The sequence below is a fragment of the Scyliorhinus torazame genome, chromosome 28 (genome assembly GCF_047496885.1).
Source record: "Scyliorhinus torazame isolate Kashiwa2021f chromosome 28, sScyTor2.1, whole genome shotgun sequence".
Lineage (NCBI taxonomy): Eukaryota > Metazoa > Chordata > Chondrichthyes > Carcharhiniformes > Scyliorhinidae > Scyliorhinus > Scyliorhinus torazame.
Genome location: NC_092734.1, coordinates 10397190 through 10420637, shown reverse-complemented (window position 1 = coordinate 10420637; position 23448 = coordinate 10397190). Strand labels below are relative to the sequence as shown.

Sequence of the window (23448 nt, the reverse complement as noted above, 5' to 3'; positions counted from 1 at the left end):
TTGTGTTAAGTCGGGGTGTTAATGTAAATTTATTATTTAGGTACAGGGGAGGAGGGGTTTGGGGGTTTGCTTTTTTAGATTGTGTTTTGTACTTAACCCTGTTGGGTTCTTTTTTCTTTCTCATTTTGTTATTGATATTTTATGAAAACCTTTAATAAAAATTATTTTTAAAAAAATACATGTCACTACAGTTTCCTTTATCTAGTATGCTTGCGTCCTGTAACTCTTCCAGTAGTGTCTGTCATGGTGGTTGTGGGTATGTCCCTGTCTCCTTTCGTAGGAAGTTTTTTAGTTGCAGGTACCTTAGCTCGTTCCCCCTGGCTAGCTGGAATTTCTCTGTCAGTTCGCCCAGTGTTGCGATCCTGTCGTCCGTGTATAGGTCCCTGACTGTCAGTGTCCTTCTCTGTCCCCACCTTTTGAAGGTGGCGTCAGTCAGTGCTGGCGGGAACCTGTGGTTGTTGCAGATGGGAGCTGTACCCGACATTCTGGTCAGGCCGAATTGTTGCCGTAGTTGGTTCCAGGACTGGCGGGTGGCTATTACCACCGGGCTGCTGGAGTGTTTTTTGGGTGGGGATGGGAGCACCACCGTGGCGAGGGCCCGGAGGGAGGTCCCCCTGCAGGAGGCCTCTTCCGCGCGCATCCATTCGGCTTCTGGCTCCTTGATCCATCCCCTTATTCGCTCGGCCGTCGCTGCCCAGTGGTAAAGTTGTAGGTTTGGGACGGCAAGCCCCCCCCCCCCCCCCTCCGGATTTTGTTTTTTTGTAAGACCTTCTTTGAGATACTAGCATTCTTGCCCCCCCCATACGAACGCCATGATTAGTTTGTCTAGTGCTTTGAAAAAGGCCTTGGGGATGTAGATTGGGATGGATCTGAATAGGAAGAGGTACCTGGGCAGCACGTTCATTTTGATCGTCTGGACTCTCCCCGCGAGGGAGAGTGGGAGTGCGTTCCATCTTTGCAGGTCCTTTTTTACTTCCTCTGTCAGACTGGTTAGGTTCCATTTGTGGATCCCTTTCCAATCATGGGCTATTTGGATCCCCAGGTAGCGGAATTTGTGTCGGGCTTGTTTAAGTGGCAGTCCCGGGCTTGTTTAAGTGGCATTCCCTACTTGTGGGTGTACCGGGAAGATCTCGCTTTTGCTCATGTTGAGTTTGTAGCCCGAGAAGGCGGCAAACTCTTTCAGGAGCGCGCTGATTCCGTCCATGCTGCTCTGTGGATCCTGGCCGCCGCTTGTCGTGCCCTGTGCTCTGCTGCCGTGGAGGGGGGGGGGGGGGTGCCCCGCCGGATCGCTCCTCTCTCTCGAGAGCCCAGTTCCCCTGCTCCCGATTTCGCGGGAAACTTAAAAAAAATTTTTTTAAACATTAAAAAAAATAAAAAAATCCAGAGGCCCCCTGAAAAAGTCCCGACTTCGTGGAACTGCGGGAGCCTTTTTGCTGCGACCGCTCTGCTCGTGAACGCCACCTGAAGTCCGACCCCAACACTCTTAACTGAGCCCAGTAGCTGTCAAAACAGCCGCATTGTGTATAATGGGCTCCCCTGGAAACACTGCTTCGACATTGGCTGATCCCCTACAAATTCATGGATCGGCTGGGACGCAGGTTATGTGGGACGATGTGTGCTTAAAATATATTGATTTGTTCAGCCTTAGCCAGGGGACTTATCCAAAGTGACACAGGTAAAATAGTTTAACCTTCACCTTCACAAACTCCATTCAGAAATATTGTAATGAGAGTGACATGCAGTGATAGTGATCTCCTTTGATAGAATGGGGTCTAGTTCTGTCGCAGTGGCAGGACCGCATTCCAGCTCTGCACAGGCCTTATATTCTCCATATATAATGTGACCCAAAAATAGCAAGCCCCAGGCAAGACTTTGAATTTTAACATGGGATGAAATCAGGACACCAACGGAACCATTTGCCTGTTATAAAACCTTTGCATGGACTTTGAGGGAATGTTTGGGTGGGCTCTACAAACACACGTTGACCCATTAACGCCCATTTTACAACCCCACTAAAGTTGAAATTTGTGTCTCTCCCTCGCAAAGTACAAGCCTCTTAACATCACAAAGATTATATTCACCCACTTGCTCACAAGAAAGACTCTCCCCTCCGTTCTCAATCATTTCTACCAGACCATTCTCATCCTTTGCAACTCTGCTCCACCTGCCATGTGCTATTTAAGTGGTGACGCTATCATCAGTCCTGGGCTGCTGAGTTTTAATCTCCTCACTCCTTGAATCCAGCACGTACCTGGAGTAAAGTGGTAGCGGGCAACCACCGTCTAGATACCACGGAGCTTCTGAAAAGCAGAAGCTGCTGCCCCGGTACAGCACAATCTTTGCGAAGGACCAGCAAATATAACCCTAGCGGGGATCTGCCTGTGCAATGGCCAACCTCTGTGTAACTTAACCGTGATGACCTTCGAGCCGTTCCCATTCTTCCACTCGAGCTTGCTGGAAAGCCCCCAGTTATGATGACGGAGCAGAATTGGCTTACAGGAAATAACCCCCACCCCCGCACACAAATTCATCCAATGGTTCATTTAATTGTCTCTGCAATGTAAATGCGAAGCGTGGTACTTACACTGTTCTGTAATACCAATTCATAAAGATGAACAGCATGGTAGCCAGGAACAGTAAAACAGCGAGAATAATTATCGCCATCTGCAAAGGGAAAAGAAAGAACTTGAATTTATACAGTGTCTTTCATCACCTCGATACAACCCTAAAGTGTATCACAGACAATGTGGTCCATTCTGCAGTGTGGTCACTTTGTAATGTTGAATGCAAAGTGCATTTTATTATAATCTTTATTGTCACAACTAGGCTTACATTAACACTGTAATAAAGTTACTGTGAAAAGCCCCCGCTCGCCACACTCTGACGCCGCTTCGGGTACACAGAGGGAGAATACAGAATGTCCAAATTACCTAACAGCATATCTTGTAGGAGGAAACCGGAGCACCCGGAGGAAACTCACGCAGACACGGGGAGAACGTGCAAACTCCGCACAGACAGTGACCCAAGCCGGGAATCGAACCTGGGACCCCGGAGCTGTGAAGCAACAGTGCTAACCACTCTGCTGCCGTTAATGCAGTGGATACTATTACAAATGTTAATTCATTGACCAACCGTTGACTAATTGATGGGGATTGATTGCTATGATTCGCCCCCAATTCACTTCATCATCAGACTGCCAGGACCGAAGGCGGCCAACGTATTTAATGCTCCACTGAGTAAGATTCGTACCTCGAGACACTAATTCAGGGAGCGTTTCCAGCTTTTGGAGCTGGATTAACGATTCCCAGGGGTGCTGGTCACCAGTCATAGTCACAGACTCTTCTTAATTACCCGACAAAACCCCATCTGATCCGTTAAAATGCAACACCTAATAAAATCTGTGACAAAAAACAGGTCCCTGGAATAACGCACTGAATTAATAACCATAACTTGTGTTTATATAACGTCTTTAACCTAATGAAATGTCTCAAGGTGCTTCGTAGAGGCATTATAAACACAGTCTGAGCAACACCAGGAGATATTGGGTCCACTACCTTGAGGATGTGCTTCCTGATGTTACTATTGAACAGCCCAGCTTTAATATTAGGTTCTGCTCCCTTGTTGTGGACTCCACCAGAGGAAACCATTTCTCTACATACATATTGTCAAATCATTTTAATCATCTTAAACAGGGCTTAATTTGATGCGTTACGGACCGTGATAGTTGGTGGTGGTTGTACTAGTAGGGGATTGGATAATACAAAATTAAAAACCCACGGTGAATTGGCATGGGATTGGAATCACATCTCTTGCACGTTCTCGCCCCGAGCCATGAGAAATAACTTGACGAGGAACGCAAAAAATAACATGATTAAAAATACCAGACCACATCCCAGCAAAAAGAACAAATTCCGTATTGGTGCAAGTGTAAGCTGCTTCTCCATTTAATGAGCAGCAAATAAATGATGGTTTAGTAATTTGGGTTCACCTTTTTTTTTCTTTGACACACAGGGTGCTGTGCTTGGGCCAAAATGGGGAGGCCCGAGTCGCACCCGATATTGGACCTCGAGTCGCAGTGCAAGTGGAGAGGGAGAGCCCACTCAGCTGGTAAAGGATGGCTTGCCTCAGGTAATTGGGAAGGTGGTGGGGTGGAAATATTGATACCAGTTTTGGATGGGGACACCGCACACTGACTTTTATGGCCTCTACTGATGTGGCGCTGCGGTTTTGCCTTGTTTACCAGTCTGCAGATCTCGCCCGTTGCATTGGAGGCTGTTTAGCGGCCGCCAGAAAAGGGTTTCTGCATGAACACGTTTCTACCATGGTAGCTAGAACCATACAATGGTCATAACACAGAGGAGGCAATTATCCCCGGCTCTCTGTAAGGAATACTCAGCTAGTTCCACTCCCCTGCCTTTTCCCTGTCAGCCATAAGACATGGGAGTGGAAGTAAGGCCATTTGGCCCATCGAGTCCACTCCACCATTCAATCATGGCTGATTTCAACTCCATTTACCCGCTCTCTCTCCATAGCCCTTAATCCCTCGAGAAATCAAGAGCCCTGCGATTGTTTTTCTTATTCCCCTTTGGAAAGCCACAATTGAATTTGCGTGCAGACACGTGAATTTTTCTCAGAGGTGCTTTTCGGAATGCACCCAACATGGAGCTGGCCCATCGGCCCATCTTTGTGCTAAGAACGTTAAAGTGTCTTCTGGCAACACTCGGAACATCAGAAAAACATGTGGCTTATACCAACGTCGGGCCACAGGAATCAACGTTACCTGTAAGGATGTCATGTCGTTAGCTGCCCTGACAGTAACGGCTGGCTGCACGTCGAGGATGTTGTAATTCCGGAAGAGGTTTCTCAGCTGTTCCTTATTTTCATCAATCATCTGGATGACCCTGAATCAGAATGACAGTGTTGAATGCTCAACATTCTGACCTTGCCTGTGTGCAGTCAATAAAGTGAGTTATGAGATGGAACAACCAACCATCACAGTACAAAGGTCCCAGGCGTGATTCCCAGTCTGGGCAGCTGATCGTAGCTACGGCAAGGCTGAGACTGCCTCAGTTAGATTCAGCATTCCTGGGAAATAAGTCAGATTCCCTGCTCCTGATGTTTTATCTGTTGACTTGCCGCTCAGATGTGCAGCAAGATCAGGATAACATTCTCAAGTGCCTTACTTGCCTTGGCTGTGAATTCTGCAGGGAAACGTACCTCCCGACTCCCCAAAGTTGATAAAAGAACTTGACCAGGACATGACGGAACCTCTCAGAAGCAGCCTCCCAGGATCTTTCAATGCTCCTGGTAGGGTACATGGGGCCTTGGTTTAATGTCTAATACGAAAGACAGCACTTGCTCAGTACTGCAATGGCACTGTCCTTCAATCCTCTGACTCAGAGGAGAGAGTGTTACAGCCAGGTCACTGATCTGAATGTAGTAATTTCTAACAGTTCTTTTATAGAACATGTTTCTGATTCACTCTGCTCCATGCAACAATTCTTCTCTGATAGTGCAGATCACAGTGCACACATCTAACTAAATACTTTGGCTACAAGAGCAGGTCAATGGCTGGAATTCCTGCCACCAGTAACTCGCCTCCTGACCCCCCCAAAGCCTGTCCACCATCTACAAGGCACAAGTCAGGAGTGTGATGGAATACTCTCCGCTTGCCTGGATGGGTGCAGCTCCAATAACACTCGAGAAGCTCAACACCATCCAGGACAAAGCAGCCCACTTGATTGGCACCCCATTCACAAACAGCCACCCCCTCCACACACATTGGCAGCCGTGTGTACCATCTACAAGGTTCCTGTGACAGCACCATCCAAATCCGTGACCTCTAACATCTGGAAGGTCAATGGCAGTAGATACATGAGAACACCGCCACCTGCAAGCTCCCCAAGTCACACACAATCCTGACTTGGAAATATATCACCCATTCCTTCACTGTCTCTCGGTCAAACTCCTGGAACTCCCTCCCTAACAGCACAGTGGGTGTACCTACATCACATGGATCACAGCGACTCACCACCACCTTCTCAAGGGCAACCTGTTTCCATTTTTCCCTGTCCCAAATAAAATACCTCTCTAACACCAACCACACTTGTTAAATTAATTGCTGTTGTTTTCTAAAACTTTGGTGAACTTCCTTGTGAAACCAGGAGAACACATGGGGCCTCTTCACAGTCCAAAGATCCAAGATTCAGAACAATCCACTTCTTCCAGTTCCGAAGAGTCGTCTTAAATTTGGACTCTGGTTCCTCTCACCACAAATGCTGCCAAGACCCACTGAAATTTTCCAGAACTTTCTGTCTTTATTCCAGAACAATCCTACTTGTCCAGTTGAACAATTCTCAAAAACATTTTGCCTTTTGGTAATGGCAGTGACCAAAATCAAACAGGATATTCCCCCCCCCCCCCCCCCCCGGCGGCATCAGTATCACTTCCCTTGATACAAGATCCACAATTCTGTTGCTAACATTACCATTCTCTAAACGCTGACAATGGTTGCTATGCAGGCTTTTATTGTTTTGACAACTGGCTTGTGGAATCTTTTCACGGACCCACTTAAATTTAAAAAAAACTAATCTATCAGGTTGCTTTATTGGCTGTCAAGCACTTTGGGACATCCCGAGGTTGTGATAGGTGCTATATAAATGCAAGTTCTTCCTTTTCTCTCCCAGCCACCCACCATCCTCAATTAGAAATATATCGGCGTCCCTTCACTGTCGGTGGGTCAAAAACGTGGAACTCCCTCCCTAACAGCATTTTGGGTGTACCTACGCCACATGGACTGCAGCGGTTCAAGAATGCTCACCACCACCTTCTCAAGGGCAGTTAGCGATGGGCAATGAATGTTGGCCTAGCCAACGACATCCCACATTCCCATAAATGAATTTTTAAAAATAAGCTCTTCATCCTTTGCTGCAGTTGCCTTGGAAGGTTTTACCCTGTTACGGGTGCTGTTATAAACGCAAGTTGTTTTCAGGGCACTTTTCCTTTAATTGTCCACATTCCTTCACATTCCATTTCCATGTAATTTCTTGGGGAGGTAGAGGATCCATGAGAACAGGTGCTTTGGGGGAGTTTGGTGGGATCTGTACCCAGTTCTAATCACGGTAGTAAGACAGCCCACACCTTGGGGTAAAACAGCCAACTCACCTCTCCACATCCAAGATCCGGTTAGTTTCTCTGTTCACCACATGGATCAGAACATCTGTTTGGGCAAAGTTCACCCGGCCCTTTTGATCAACGTGGAACTGTAAAGAAAGACATGAAACATCACCTCTCGTCTGTTGTTGTGATAGAGGGAGATATTAGGAACCTGGGTCCAGAAATGGGGTCCAAGATGTAGCAGGTGGTTTAGGGGTTAAACAGACGGAGGGAAAAGACTGGTAGCAGCAGAGTCAGAGGGCTAAGCCCACAAGCATGAGTTACCTTGTCCTATTCAGACTTAACCTCGTTAGTGGGAATACACAGGATGCTCGGATCAGCCAGGATGATCCACTCAAGGTCCATTGTCAATCGGGACAAATTTGTTTGACCAGCCATTAGCCCATCACACAGCCTGATGACCTATTTGTCGGTCAATGGAAGGGTAGTTGTTTATGAATGTCATAGCTCTGTTCTTTTGTTATCACTCCTGGAATGAATTAATCTTTCTGCACGGTCTTAAAACTTTTAAAAAAGTTGTGGCATCTGACCTGGTCTCTTAGCTCCTGTTGAGAGCTGACCAGGCGCCTGTAGCACAGTAGTGAAAGAATTTTACTGTGTCGAGTTATTTTATCCATCAATGGCCTTTGGCTGAGATTGTGTCCTTATCGGTTGATCCTACACCTGCTGAGAACTCCCCTACCACCCAATTTCTGATATTCATGTGTCGATTTACACCAGTCTCATAGCCACTTCTCCAGCCACTCCAGTTGCCAACTCCAGTGGGACATGTTCCTGGCGGTGCATCATGTGATCTCCTGCCACCAGCTGCCCCACCCCTGCCATTGGTCACCTGACACGTCCTGCCTTTCCATGGACAATTAAAAAGCCACCAGTGTCCTCATTACTCGACTGGGTGATTCTTGACCGCCAACCAAAGGGTAAATTTCAATCTCCAATTATCCAACACTTTTGTAACTGGCGAACAAGGTGAAAAGGAAATATTAAAGACTGCACATTTTCAGCACACTCAAGCCCTGCACACTTGTTACTCTGCACTTTTAGCTGTCACTTCCTCTGCATTCCCCCTGTCTGCCTTCCGCTATCTTGGGCTTGGGGTGGAATTTGAACTTTCACTCTCTGAATGTTTAGTCTAGGCCTCTCTTTACCCACCCAGTGAGAAAACGGATACACTATCCAACATAATATTGGTGCATTAAAATATTATCTCACTGGAAAGTACCAGTGAAGATGGCCCACTCTCCACTCTGGGTCTGGGTGAGATTCAGTGGCCTGAAATGAGCTGCCACGGGTCTATTACCTGCACGTCGTCTGTGTTAACTATGGCGCCAGTGATGTTGGACAGCAACTTGATGAACTCCTCTTCAAACTCCCGCACCCTCTCCGGGATCTCATTGATGACCACCTTAACACGCTGGTCATCTGTCAGAATGTAAATCCCGATCACCGACGTATCGTTGTGCCCGCCCAGGTCTGAGACCATGATGTCCACCAGAAAATAGCCAGGGTTGTAGGCTGTGAAGAGGTCAAAGGTCCTCACAATGCCATTGTGCTCACCTGATTAAAAAAACAAGCAGAGGTTAGCAGCATTTCAGAAGGCAAATGTAAAGAATCCTGTTTTTGTAAGTCGGCATTCAATATCTATTGCACGCAGAGGCATGAAGGTTAATCGCTTCGACAAACTCATAAATTACTATGGATTTAATTAAAAATTAAATCATCTAATTAGATTTTAGGAAATCCCTTAATCTACTTTGACTCTGTACCTTTGTTTAATGAGGATACAATATTTGAGACTTTTGGTCCTTCCAGTTGCTTTGGTAAATGTGTCATTTATTTTGGAGGGAAACAGGTGAAAAAGTGCAAGATTCCTCACAGTTAGTCCCTCGCCACCAAACTTTGCACTGCCAACAACACACTTACTGTATTCCCTCTAACTCCCACACTGTACGAGTTGACTGCGGCCCAATAGAAACATGGGAAAGAAAGTGGGATTGGGAAAAGACCCAATTTCATCCTCACTTTGATCTTAATTTCTGCAAATCTCTCCCTACAGCTTCAAGGAGGACTGAAGCACAAGGGTCACAATGCACTCTACATACCTCGGTTTCTGTTCACATGTAACAGCTTAATATGTAGCACCTTGAACCAATGTATAACTTCCCTGCCAGGTGGGCAATTGGACAAAATCTGACACCAAACAAATATTACAACAGGTGACTAAATACCTGGTCAAAGAGGTAGGTTTTAAGCAGTGTCTTATAGGAGGAGATGGAGGTGCAGGGACAGAGGTTTAAGAAAGGAATTCCAGGGCTAGGGCCCAGGTGGCTGCAGGCAAGACCACCAGTAATCATTGACTTCCTTAAAAAACAGCTTTGATCAATCTGCTAATGACCCCTTTTAATATCTCCTTCCTGGCATCTGTTTTCATAGAATCCTTACAGCACAGAAGGGGGCCATTGAGTCTGCACTGACCCTCTGAAAGAGCACCGCACCTGGGCCCAAACACCTACCCTATCCCCATAACTCCACGAGGGGCAATTTAGCACGGCCAATCCACCTGACGTGCGCATCTTTGGACTGTGGGAGGAAACCAGAGCGCCCGGAGGAAACCCACGCAGACACGGGAAGAAACTCCACATAGTCACCCGAGACTGGAATCGAATCCTGGTCTCTGGGGCTGTGAGGCAGCTGTGCTAACCATTGTGCCACCGTGCCACGTGTGAAGAAAGGTGTTTGACATTGACCACAAGAAGGATCAAACTGTTCTAGTGTCAAATTTCAGAGAAAATGTTTTGCTCCATTCTACTTCTGTGAAGTGCCTTGGGTTGCTCCTCTATATGCCAAGTTCCTGTTTTTGTTAAAACCTGAGACAAAAGAAATTCAGACCAACTTGTTATGTCCCAATTTTAGTAATAACCAGTGTTCCACATCAGTAAGTGTGGCTGCCAAGTGAGAGTCACCATGGTCTGCAAAAGCACAAATCTCTTAAACATCCTACCCATTATGAAGACATTCCCAACATCTTCAGATTCGTTGAACTGCAGCTGAATGTAGCGGATGTTAACAATCTGGTAGAAGACGAGGCTGTTATTTCCAATATCCGCATCATAAGCCTCCACTCTGATCAGCTCGGAGCCTACTTTAGCGTCAGTTGCAACACCTACAGACAGCAAGAAGGTCCATCAGTGTTAGCTGAATCCGCACACAACCACAATGGCAGGGAAAGCAACATCTTATAGATATCCACAGTCTCAGGCTAGCGAAGTGCTATTAGACCTAAACAAGCTCATCCTTTCCTCTAGGTGAATCCCAGCAACAGCAATGGAGTTTATCCTTTTCAAATAGCGACCTGGACGCAAATACAAATATCAGCAAGTTTAGGCGAGAGTTATCCAATATCTTGGGCTCTCTGCTCATGTGGCTAATTGGGAATGCAGGAGTGGCTGATTGCAATTCTAATTAGTGAGTCATTACTAGATGCTGTCATCGGTTGTGCGACCTCATTACTCAGTCGCTTGTGAACTGAAAGCTTTCTGTGCAGTTGTGGGTAAAACGCAGAGATGTACAACATAGTGTGTGGGTGTTCGACTTCCTCCATTGCTGATCGGAACTAAAAGCTTGTTCGGTACAAATACACACATGATGCACATTTACCCCCCATGAGTGCACTGAAGGTTTCTTTTACTGAAATGAATGCAGGTAAATGTTTTAAAACCAAAATCTGTGCAGAGTCAGCCATTTCAACAAGGCTTTATATTTAGTTTGGGCCAAAATGTCAACTAACAAATAAGATTATGTTTCCCGGCAGACACAAGACTAGCAAAGGTTTTTATCAAACTGGTTACTGTTTGATGGCAGTGCTTCTTGCAGCATCATGGAGACATCTAAATGGCGATGACGTCAGGGGTCGTACATTTAATAGAGGACTTTCCTGACCGCAATGGATGCCGGGAAAGCCCGTTCTCCATTCTTTCGTTTTCTCTGAATAGTTGCTTACTTTCGACCAAAGAAAACCTGGCAAGCGACCAAATTTGCCATAACTGACAGAAATCATCATTCAGGCAAGATGCCAGCCCGTACCAGTGAACCTTTAGTCGCCTCTTTCGACGGACTTCCTCAACATACCACAGTCATACTTTATTATTTAACTGTGAACGGAAAGCTACTAACTTTACCTCTGGAATCTGTGGTTCGTTTGGTTGCTGCCGCATCCCCAGCATAAGTACTCGATAAAGGGGTTAATGAAAACAGACAATAGGAGCATGGGAGTGTCTAAATGTTCATGCTCAGCCTACAGGACAGAAACAGGTCCTTCAACCCAACTGGTCAATGCCAGCTTTTACAGAAGCCTCCTCCTATTGTACTTCATCTCACCCTATCCCTCCAATCCATTCTCTTCCATGTGTTAATCCAGATTCCTCTTCAATTTATCTACGTTATTTGTCTAACCCACTCTGTGCAATACCAAGTTTTAAATTCTCACCATTCTCGGGACAAACCAGTTTCTCCTGAATTCCACACTGGATTTATTACCTTATACTCAAGGCCTCCAGTTTTAGACTACCAACGCGTGGAAACAACTTTCCCACGTTTACCAAAGAGATAATGAAAGTGCAGGTCACCCCTCCGTCTTCGCTTTACTAGTGGAAAAAGCTCCAAACTTCAGCCTTTCCCCTCAGTTCTGGTATCATCCTTGTGAACCTATTTAGCACCTTCTCTGGTGCCGAGTATTTTAAAATATGGAGACAGTTCTCCGAGTCTGTTCTGAACAAAAATCTATCCAAGTTTATTGTGGCTTCCTTGCTTTTGAATTGTATTCTTGTCAAAATGAACCACAGTGCTTGGGATCGTTTCTTCAAGGCCTTATAACCCATGTTGCTACTTTGAGTGGTATCTGTGCTCCTTGGTTCCTTTGCTTCTCTACCTCATTCGGGCATGTATTATTCAAGCAGTATGGGTCCTTATTCTTCCCACCAAATTGAAATGAAATGAAATTAAAATCGCTTATTGTCACGAGTAGGCTTCAAATGAAGTTACTGTGAAAAGCCCCTAGTCGCCACATTCCGGCGCCTGTTCGGGGAGGCTGGTACGGGAATTGTGCCGACTCGTGTATTGTAATTGAAAACGTACCAGCCGTGTACTCGGACTTTATGAACCTGGGTGGCTGGTCATCGATGTCCTCCAGGAAGATGCGGACCTCCTGCAGGGTGAGGTCAGTGCTGGGGTCGAAACGCTGGCTGTGCCCCCTCAGAGGCCTCCAGTTCGGGTTACTGGAGGCCTTGACAATGATGGTGTAGAACGGGTTGGTTTCTCGGTCCAGATCATTCAACACCTTCAGCAGCCCATCCTGGTTCAACTGGAAGTTCTTTTCTTCATCTCCAGCTACAGTGACAAACGGGTTTAATGAGTTATTTGATCTTGGGCTGTCATTTGGCAATTACATTAAATGATTTTGCTGTGAGGTTATAGCTTTAAAATATATATTCAGCTCTTTGTAATTCCACCTCTGGGGGTACGGTTGCCAACTCAGATTAAATGTCTTCCGAGAGGTTTCATCACATGACCGGACTCCACAGTCCCGCCCCCATGCTCCTGCCATTGGTTGTCCAACATGTGATGCCCTGTCTTCCCACACCAATTGAAACAGTAACCGATTTGTATGTCAAACAGCCTTTTTTCTCATGAAGCAAAGTGTCAAAAGAATGTTTGCCATTGCCCTCTCTGATTTTACACCTATACTGTTCACAGCACTGCCCTTATAGGTGTCATTATAATTCCTGCAGTTGTCAAGGCTGCTTGCAAAAGTTGGCCATCCTGTTCTGTGACCAGGGCCCATCGCTGGTTGAGCTAGCATTTATTTCCCATCCTTAAATGCCCTCGAGACGGAGGTGGTGAGCTACCTTCATGAACCGCTGCAGTCCACGCGGTGTAGGTACACCCACAGTGCTGTTAGGGAGGCAGTTCCCATATTTGGGCCTAGTGACTTGTGGGGGAACTTGCAGGTGGTGATGGTCCTATATATCAGCTGGCCTCGTTCCTCGAGATGGCAGAGGTCGCAGGTTTAGAAGGCACCTTGGTGAGTTGCTGCAGTGGATGGCACACACTGCCACCACTGTGCATCGGTGGTAGAGGGAGTGAACGTTTAAGGTCGAATTAAAGGAATAGAAGTCATCAATGTTCATTGGCAATAAAGATTAAGGATTAAATTAAATTGAGAAGTCTCAATGTGTTTTCTAGATGCCTTACGTACGTTGTAGGCCACTGTCTACAATTGGACGCACGTATTGGCATGGCATGGTGCCGCCAGGGACTCGGAATGAATTACAGAATTGTGGGTTAGAGCTACAAGTAGGGCAAACTGGTGGATGATTCAGTATAACAACAACATTCATTTTTATGGCATTTTTTAAGATGGGAAGTATTGCGGTGCTTCAATGATGGATGTTGGAACCAGATGTTGTGCAATGCAGAGGGAACCCAGAAGATGCAATGGATAGCTCGGCTTAAGAAGCAGATTTTGAAGCTCCGAAGAGACTGTGCAAACTATCTGAAGCCCCTGCTACGAAAGGAAGAAGGGGTTGAAGAGAAGGCAGCATTTAAGAGTGGTTAAAGGGCTGGAAGAATTCATGGGGGCAGCATGGCGGCAGAGTGGTTAGCACTGCTGCCTCACAGCCCCAGGGAACCAAGTTTGATTCCGTGATGGACTGGGTGGAGTTTGCACATTCTCCCCGTGTCTGCGTGGGTTTCCTCCGGGTGTTCCGGTTTCCTCCCACAGTCCGTAGATGTTCAGGTTAGGTGGATTAGTACATGATCAGTGTGTGGGGTTATGGGGATAGGGTGGGCGAAGTGGGCCTGGGTGGGGTGCTCTTTGAGAGGGCAGGTGCGGTTTCGATAGGCCGAATGGCTCTGTACTGTAGAGATTCCACGGAATGATGGGGGGATGGAATTCTAACAAAATCTACGAGGAGGCGTCAGGAGTCAGAGAAAGTCAATGATGGTGACGGATGAATGGGTCACCGGGCTGTTCAGGGCAGGTTACAAGAAGGCAGAGTTTTGGAAAAGTTAGGTCTTGTGGAAGTGGGTGACAAGAGGCTGGGCATTAGCGGAGTCTGGAAGTCTCAACGGTACACTCATTTCAGTGTCAGAGCAGGGAGGTGGCAGGAATGATTACTCTGCCTAGCGGATGAGATGCAGGGTTTAGTCAAGTAGTGCAGGCACAAGTGAATTGACTGGGAACCAACCTGCTATGAAGTAATAGACCACAGCATTGGATCCTTCATCAGCATCGATGGCTCCCGTTACCTTCCCCACAACGGTGGCTGGATTAGCGTGCTCGGCCACAAACAGCAGCTGGTAATGCAAACTCCTCTGATAAAATACAGAGTGCAACACTGGGTTAGCAATGTACAACACAGAGGGGGGAAAGGAGTGCGGCAATTTAACATCGAAGCATCTCTTCAACCTCCTTAAAAAAACCAACAATCATCCTTCCAATTGTTGCCTTCCCGATGAGAAATGTTTTGCCATTCAGGAGATTTGTTCGATATGCATTTTTCCACCTGAAATTTTAAATTATGTGAAGCACTTATACATAGAACATAAAAAGCAGAAGGAGGCCATTCGGCCCATCGAGTCTGCACCAACCCACATTAAGCCCTCACTTCCACCTTATCCCCGTAACCCCTCCTAACCTTTTTGGACACTAAGGGCAATTTAGCATGGCCAATTCACCTAACCTGCACGTCTTTGGACTGTGGGAGGAAACCGGAGCACCCGGAGGAAACCCACGCAGACACGGGGGGGAATGTGCAGACTCCGCACAGACAGTGACCCAGCGGGGAATCGAACCTGGGACCCTGGCGCTGCAAAGCCACAGAGCTATCCACTTGTGCTACCGTGCTGCCCATTATAGTGATGTTTCTGGGATTTCATAAGGAGCTAAAAATAAATGAACAAACTTTCTTTTCCGAACTAGAAGATCAGTTTTGATGCACCGACTCAATGGGCTGAATTTAATGGAAACATTTCTAAGTTCATCTGTGGCGTGATTTTAGGGAGTCAGAGCCGGCGAGTTTCCCAACCGCTATTCAGTGACACGCTGTCACTTTTTGGGGCCCTGGGGAGTTTCAAACCGGTTTAGCCCACACTTAGAATATTTTTCTTAGCACTGGGGAGCTGAACTCAGAGGTCGGGCCGCCATTTTGAAAGGGTACCCCGATCTCTATGTGAGGTGGTAGGTCCCACCCACCCATGGGCACTGTTACATCCCAAGAGAGGACACCCCTTATCCTGAGTCTAGGAGCCGTGGTACTAGAATCTCCAGCCATAAGCCTCCCAGCATTTACCCTGTCAAAGCCTCTCATTGCAACAAAATCACCTCTCACTCTTTTCAAATTCAGGGACCATTCTACCTGATAATGGGCTAGTTCTGTGGCAGGCAGCGGGGGGAGATTCGGTTTATCACCACAGCTGACAGACAACGCCCCTGACTGTGCAGCACTCGAGTGTCAGGATGCACTGACAGTATGGTCAGTTATCTTCATATAGTAACATAGGAGCTACCATGTCCACTTTATCCACTGGATTAGGCAGTGTCTCCTGACAGTACAGAACTCTTTCGGTACTGCTGGGAGGTGTCAGCTGAGAATATGTGCTGAAGTCCTTGGGCGTGCACCTTACTGTAGAATCATAGAATTTACTGTGCAGAAGGAGGCCATTCGACCCATTGAGTCTGCACCGGCCCTTGGAAAGAGCAACCCCACTTAAGCTCACACCTCCATCCCTGTAACCCAGAAACCCCACCTAACCTTATTGGGCAGTAAGGGCAATTTAGCACGGCCAATCAACTTAACCTGCACATCTTTGGACTGTGGGCGGAAACCGGAGCACCCGGAGGAAACCCACGCAGACACGGGGAGGACGTGCAAACTCCATACAGACAAGTGTCCCAAGCCAGGAATCGAACCTTGAACCCAACTCCTTCAGACTCTGCATTCGGCGGTTCTCCTGGCTGAACCACAGCTGATGAAGGTCGCAAATGTGCTGCCTGGTGTTTTCTTCCTCAAGTTCCGTGCTGAATATGGGTGACAAACAAGATTGTGTGTGGTTTCAAAACGGAACGAAAACACTGATTCAGCAGTGATGACGTAGCCTGTGTTCCGACGAGGTGCAGCTTTGGCTGTGCCTGACCACACTTTGTGAACAAAGAATTTCCCTTAAAAGGGAGGGAGAGGGCAAAAGCTGTCAACAGCAATGGCGAGATATTAAAATCCTTGGGAGGGACCCTCTCCTTTAAGCTAGTTAACCAGGTACTAAGGGCAATTTATAAGGGCAGGTTATAAACCTTGATAGAGGTTTATAAGATGATCAGGGGAATAGATAGAGTAGACAGTCAGAGACTTTTTCCCCGGGTGGAACAAACCATTACAAAGGGGACATAAATTTAAGGTGAATGGTGGAAGATATAGGGGGGATGTCAGAGGTAGGTTCTTTACCCAGAGAGTAGTGGGGGCATGGAATGCACTGCCTGTGGAAGTAGTTGAGTCGGAAACATTAGGGACCTTCAAGCAGCTGTTGGATAGGTACATGGATTACGGTAAAATTATATAGTGTAGATTTATTTGTTCTTAAGGGCAGCACGGTAGCATTGTGGATAGCACAATTGCTTCACAGCTCCAGGGTCCCAGGTTCGATTCCGGCTTGGGTCACTGTCTGTGCGGAGTCAGCACGTCCTCCCCGTGTCTGCGTGGGTTTCCTCCGGGTGCTCCGGTTTCCTCCCACAGTCCAAAGATGTGCAGGTTAGGTGAATTGGCCAATGATAATCCTGGAGTGGAGGTGTTGAGTTTGGGTAGGGTGCTCTTTCCAAGAGCCGGTGCAGACTCAAAGGGCCGAATGGCCTCCTTCTGCACTGTAAATTCAATGATAATTTATGATCAATCTAGGACAAAGGTTCGGCACAACATCGTGGGCCGAAGGGCCTGTTCTGTGCTGTATTTTCTATGTTCTATGTACTGCTGACTGACTGGTTAGAGAGAGATCCAGCTGGCTATTCAGCAGACAATGCACAAAGTGAGGGGGGGGGGGGGGGGTTGGTGGGAGAGGGGCGTAGGACTCGGGGGAACAACAAGAGCACTGACAAAGGCTGAAATTCGGCATAGTGTGCACTGGCATCGAGGCGCACTCACATATTGCCAAGTGCAAAATCTGTCGTGAGCCAGTGCACTCGGGCAGGATTTAGAACTCATTTTTTTGAAAATACACCTGCACTGACATTTATTTCTTGACACAGTTACGAGTGGTAACATGATGCAGTTTAACTAATTCAGCCAGAAATGGGTTCGTCAGAAGAAAGCTTTCATAATCAGACCATCGTCCCTCAGTAGCCTGATTGTAAGTAATTGAAAATGACTTCAACAGACTGTACAGAACAACTGGTGAGTTATATTGGCGCACACTGGTCAGTTTCATAGCCAATGCGAAATAAAGTTCTACTCAAAAGTGTTTTTTTTAAAAAAGCGGTGTCTATTAACGTCCTTACACCCCAGAGATCCAGCTTCATTTTCGAGGTTTCCTTGAAGGGCTGCAAATAGGTGCAATTCACAGAAATTGTGATTAATTCGATCCGGGGAGGTGGGAAAAGTTGTGGTTGAGTTTATTGGGCAGACGATTGCAGAGGCTCAATTTGCACATCATAACGTGCGCTCCCAACTCTTCTGCACTGGTTATGCCACATTTTGTCTAAACTGCACCAGGAAAACAACGCAAACTAACAAAAACCCGGGCCTCACATCTCATCACATCTCTCAGAAAGATTTCACTGCATGAAGTCACATTGCCTCCCATTCAGCGGCTGTTATATTACACTTTGTGGTAACATGTCATTATTCTTTGCCTTGTGATCCAGAATGGTCTGATGAGTTGATGATAAAGAGACCACCAATCTTTAGATTGAAGCAAAACTAATTGAATAACGATTAATTTAAATAGAGTTCCCACACACTACAGAGCTATAACAACTAATAAAGTAAGGTTGAATTGTTAAACAGTAATCTATAATCTAGTATTAACTAATGATGACCTCGTGTTATCTCTCTCTCTAATCTAAACTACTCCTCGTGCAGTGATCAATACTTCTCCTTTGCTAACACTACCCAAGATTCCCCGAGGTCTGATATTTATACTGGGAACTGGTGGTGCCCTCTAGTGTTTGAATTACACGGAGATATAATAATTGACCCTTCACTGGTGTACCTATATACATACCATTACAGCGACGTGTGCCATTTGGCGATGAAGCCAGTGAGGATTGCGTTCGTAGTCCTTCGCTGCTCCATCACCTGTGCCAATTCCCTGCATTCTGAAACTCTCCGCCTTGCTACTTGTCTCGGAAGAACCAGGAACGTTTACTTCCCTGACCGCAGTTTGGCTCTCCTACCCTGGTTCCAGCTCAGTAAAGCCCACTCTACAGTGATCACCAACTGTGCTGGAGACTTTAGAGTTTGGTTCCGACTGCACCTTGGACTTAATTCAGAGCATTTCAAAGTAACACTGGAAAATCCCATCCCATTTTCGCACAGATTTATAGGTCCCCCTGCATCTTGGAAGTTGCATTTTTATATGATTCAGAGACACTGGGTATTTTGGGTATTCGGGGCGTGATTCTCCGATCACGGGACCGAGTGTCCGCGCCGTCGTGATCGCCGTCGTGTTTCACGATGGCGCGAAAGGGGCACTAGCGATTCTGTCCCCCACAGGGGGCCAGCAGGGCGCTGGAGCGGTTCAGGCCGCTCCAGCCTCACTTCCTGCCGCGCACGGGGGAGTGGCGCCAACCCACGCATGCGCTCCGGCCCCGACGCAACATGGCGCGGGGATTCTGGGGCCGGACACGCAACGAAGTAGGCCCGGGGAGGGGGAAAGAGAGTCCGGCCCGCCGATCGGTGGGCCCCGATCGCGGGCCAGACCCACCTCGGAGCCCCCCCCGCCCCCACACCTCAGAGAATCGCACGCTGGCATTGGGGCGGTGTGGCGTGATTGCGGCGATGCTCCGGCCCGGCACGGGCTGGGAGAATCATGCCCAGGGTTAATGGGAGATCAATAGAAATGTTCAAAAGGACGCGGGGTTTTAATCAGAGTAGTTAGGGAGAAACTGTTTCTACTGGTGGGTGAGTCAGGAACCAGTGGAACCTGAGACAATAGGCAGGAAAACCAATCAGATCTCATTTGCTTTTAAGCAGCGAGTGGTTAGGATGTGGAACGCACTGTCTGAGAGTGTGGTGGAGGCAGGTTCCATGGTGGATTTCAAAAGGGAATTGGATAAGCACCTGATGGAAGGAAACTTTCAGACCTTACAGGAGGGAGTGTGGAACTTGCCAAGTTACCCCTGCAGAGAGCTGGAATGGGCTGGATGGGCCAAATGGCCTCCTTCTGCTTCCTCTGCAAAGTATACAATTCTTTATAGTTTTGGAACCTAACTGCCAGCCAATATCTGACCGCATTCACTCTTATTTATTGAAGTGTTCTTACCGGTGGTTTGAGAAAGAGTGGTTCATTGTCGTCGATGTCGTCTAGAGCTACCTGCAGAAGCTGCGTAGTTTCATAGGGGACAGGTTGCCCAAGGTCATACGCCAGGAGAATCAGCTAAAAAGCAAACACGAAGAATCCATGAAGAAAAGACTCACTGAAATCATTCTGCCTTTCCATTTTCACACGCTATACAACAGCAATGGTATCCTGGTCAGAAATGGAGATGATTGGTTAATTTCCCTATCCAATCGTGCCCGGAGTGACCGAGATTGTTTTAAGACGCGCCGTGATGGGACTATCCTGCACTCACTGCGTTTTGCAGTAGGAATAGCCTTGCTGTAGTTTCAGTCAAGCGCTGTGTTTGCTGTAGTTCGTAGAGAATCTTTTTAAATAGACTCTGTTTATTGTGACTCCTGCCATTATTCCCGGTCGGCCTACAGTTTGTTCACACAGTGGTGTCAATACACACTCGGATAACAAAACTAGAGATACACGAGGTGTCCTCCTCCAAACTACTGAATTGCTTCTAATGGCCTTTCACGGTCAACAACGATACGGGATCGAAATAATCACACACTCACACGTGGAAATCACTTAGTCAGTGGTGGCAATGAAGCCAAGTTTCAAGCAAAACTCACTCGTCCCTAGTATTCAGCATGAACAACGGCCAAAAGCCCTTCTATCCCCGTTTACGGTGCGACTCTTAAGACTGCAGTTATACTTACATTCAGATGCACTGTAGCAACTCACCAAGGCTGCTTCGACAGCACCAGTCATCCTGACTTGTAAATGTGTCACCGTCCCTTCACTGTCGCTGGGTCAAAATCCTGGAGCCTCCCTCCCTAGAAGCATGGTGGGTGCACCTACGCCACATGGACTAGAGTGGTTCAAGAAGGCAGCTCACTACCACCTCCTAAGGGCAGCACGATGGCACAGTGGTTAGCACAACTGCCGCACAGCGCCAGGGACCCGGGTTCGATTCTGACCTTGGATGAGTTTGCATGTTCCCCCCGTGTCTGCGTGGGTTTCCTCCGGGTGCTCCGGTTTCCTCTCACAGTCCAAAGACGTGCAGGTTAGGTGGATGGAGTTGGTTGCAGAACGTGTCAAAGAAGTCTTTGTAGTCTTTTTGTTTTATAAATTTAGAGTACCCAATTCATTTTTTCCAATTAAGGGGCAATTTAGCGTGGCCAATCCACCTAACCTGCACATTTTGTGTTGTGGGGGCGAAACCCACGCAAACACGGGACCGAACCTGGGACCTCGGCGCCGTGAGGCAGCAGGGCTAACCATGCCACCGTGCTGCCCTATCTTTGTAGTCTTCTGATTGTTAACAGCAAGTCATTATTAGCTACTTGTAACTATGTACATGGATAGGTACATGGATTACGGTAAAATGATATAGTGTAGATTTATTTGTTCTTAAGGGCAGCATGGTAGCATTGTGCATAGCACAATTGCTTCACAGCTCCATGGTCCCAGGTTCGATTCCGGATTGGGTCATTGTCTGTGCGGAGTCTGCACGTCCTCCCCGTGTCTGCGTGGGTTTCCTCCGGGTGCTCCGGTTTCCTCCCACAGTCCAAAGATGTGCGGGTTAGGTGAATTGGCCAATGATAAATTGCCCTTAATGTCCAAATTGCCCTTGGTGTTGGGTGGAGGTGTTGAGTTTGGGTAGGGTGCTCTTTCCAAGACCCGGTGCAGACTCAAGGGGCCGAATGGCCTCCTTCTGCCCTGTAAATTCAATGATAATCTATGATTAATCTAGGACAAAGGTTCGGCACAACATCGTGGGCCGAAGGGCCTGTTCTGTGCTGTATTTTCTATGTTCTATGTTCTATGTTCTATGTACAAATATACAGTAAAAGCAACCGGCACGGAGCTATCTCCACGTCGCTGACCAACACCCTGATCACAGGCTTTGGTCACATGCCTCCTGTATGGGCAGTTTGTACTCAGTCCTACATTAACCTTTTATATACCAGACCAGGAGTTATAATGAGTTCTGATGCAAGGTTTTCGACCTGAAATGCTATCTCTTTTTCTCTCTCCACAGATGCTGCCTCATCTGTTGAGTATTTCCATCTTTTTCTGGTTTCACTCCAGTTATATTACTGTTTGTTTGCACCAAGGTAGGACCAAAACCGGCCTGGCATTGTTCCAACAGGTGACAATATAACTTGATATCAGCTATCCCGTGGGTCAGGGTTCCGACTTTTAGGTCAACCAAACATTTCATTGAATTTCACGGCCGTTTAACTCCAGGTCGTACTTTGAGGGCCAGGCAGTGAACCTGGCAAAGAATATCAGATTAGTTACTTTTCTCGAGTTTTACACAGAATTTACAGCACAGGAAAACTTCATTCATCCAATGGGTCCATGCTGTGCTTAATAATATTAATATTTATTGTCACATGCAGGCTTACATTAACACTGCAATAAAGTTACTGTGAAAATCCCCTAGTTGCCACACTCCGGCGCCTGTTCGGGTACACTGAGGGAGAATTCAGAATGTCCAATTCACCTAACGAGCACGTCTTTCAGGACTTGTGGGAGGAAACCGGAGCGCCCGGAGGAAACCCACGGAGACATGGGGAGAACGTGCAGACTCCGCACAGACAGTGACCCAAGCCGGGAATCGAACCTGGGACCCTGGCACTGCGAAGCAACAGTGCTAACCACTGTGCCACCGTGCCTCCAGGTGAGCCCCTTCCCCATCATCTTCACATAACCCTGTCAGCACAACCTCAAGAAACAACATCAATATATCTCCGGGCAGCTTCGGCCAAAGCACAGGAATCTCGGAATACATCCAAATGTTCCTTCCCACTATAAATCAGAGGTGTGGAGAAGGGGAGGGAATGTCGAGCACTCCAAAACCAATCACTCACATTATAGACCGCCTGCCTCTCGCGGTCCAACCTGATTGTAGTATTGATGATTCCACTGATAGGGTCGATGCTGAAGTACTCCCAATCTCTGTTGACTGCTGTCTTCAGAAACCCGTACCTGACCGCTCCATTCAAACCTTCATCGTTGTCAGTGGCCAGCACCTCATACACATTGAACCCTGCGTCTCTCTCCTAGGAAACAATAAAGGATGGAGGTATCACAGTCTCATGTCATGGGTCCAATCCCGACCTGCAAGATTCCGTGCTGGTACAGATCGTGCCGGAAAAATTAAAACATGTTTTTTTGGGGGGTCATAAAAGCGATTGAGCGGTCGAAGAGACATTTACATTTCAGGATGAGTTTGGTGAATTCCAATCGCGTTCTCCAGTTGTTTATATTTCTACCAATATAGATAAGATATTTGCGATGGTGCCAATGTGCACAGTGCCAATGAAACTGGATAGAATGGAATGGATGGACTGAATGGCCCTTTTATTGGCTCCAGACTTCTGTTTGGGCCTCCTGCCTCTTTCTGATAAGCCTATAAACCAATACATTTCCTGCAACATGAGATGTGCGTAGCTAAAAAAAATGTATAATTACTGTCCCATTTCGAACGCTGTCCTTAAAATAGTTTAGAATTCTTTACTCTCAAGCAATGTTTTTGTTGTTTGAGAGAGAGTTGAGCTGGATTCGCCGGCGGGATGCTCCGTTTTGCTGGCAGCCTGGGGGTTTCCCCGATGGCGTGGGGCAGCCCCACAATGGGAAACCCGTTGACTAGTCGGCGTAACGGAGCATCGCGCCGGCGGGGTAAAGCAGAAATGTGGCGGGGCGGAGAATCCAGCCCAGTCTTTTGGGAGA

The 23448-nt window shown here is 47.2% G+C and overlaps 1 protein-coding gene across 7 annotated transcripts in view; it reads right to left on the bottom strand.

The window, feature by feature from the left end:
• Positions 1-23448, bottom strand: part of cdh23 (cadherin-related 23) — an 815609-nt gene that overhangs the window by 25185 nt on the left and 766976 nt on the right. For all 7 annotated transcript variants that reach the window (XM_072491426.1, XM_072491427.1, XM_072491428.1 and 4 more), the window contains 9 exons: positions 22587-22778; positions 19702-19815; positions 14421-14547; positions 12310-12561; positions 10178-10339; positions 8477-8733; positions 7165-7262; positions 4781-4901; positions 2585-2664 (listed from right to left, as the gene is read on the bottom strand). In XM_072491426.1, the coding sequence (XP_072347527.1) occupies positions 2585-2664; positions 4781-4901; positions 7165-7262; positions 8477-8733; positions 10178-10339; positions 12310-12561; positions 14421-14547; positions 19702-19815; positions 22587-22778 (1403 nt within the window). The remainder of the gene's footprint in view (positions 1-2584; positions 2665-4780; positions 4902-7164; positions 7263-8476; positions 8734-10177; positions 10340-12309; positions 12562-14420; positions 14548-19701; positions 19816-22586; positions 22779-23448) is intronic.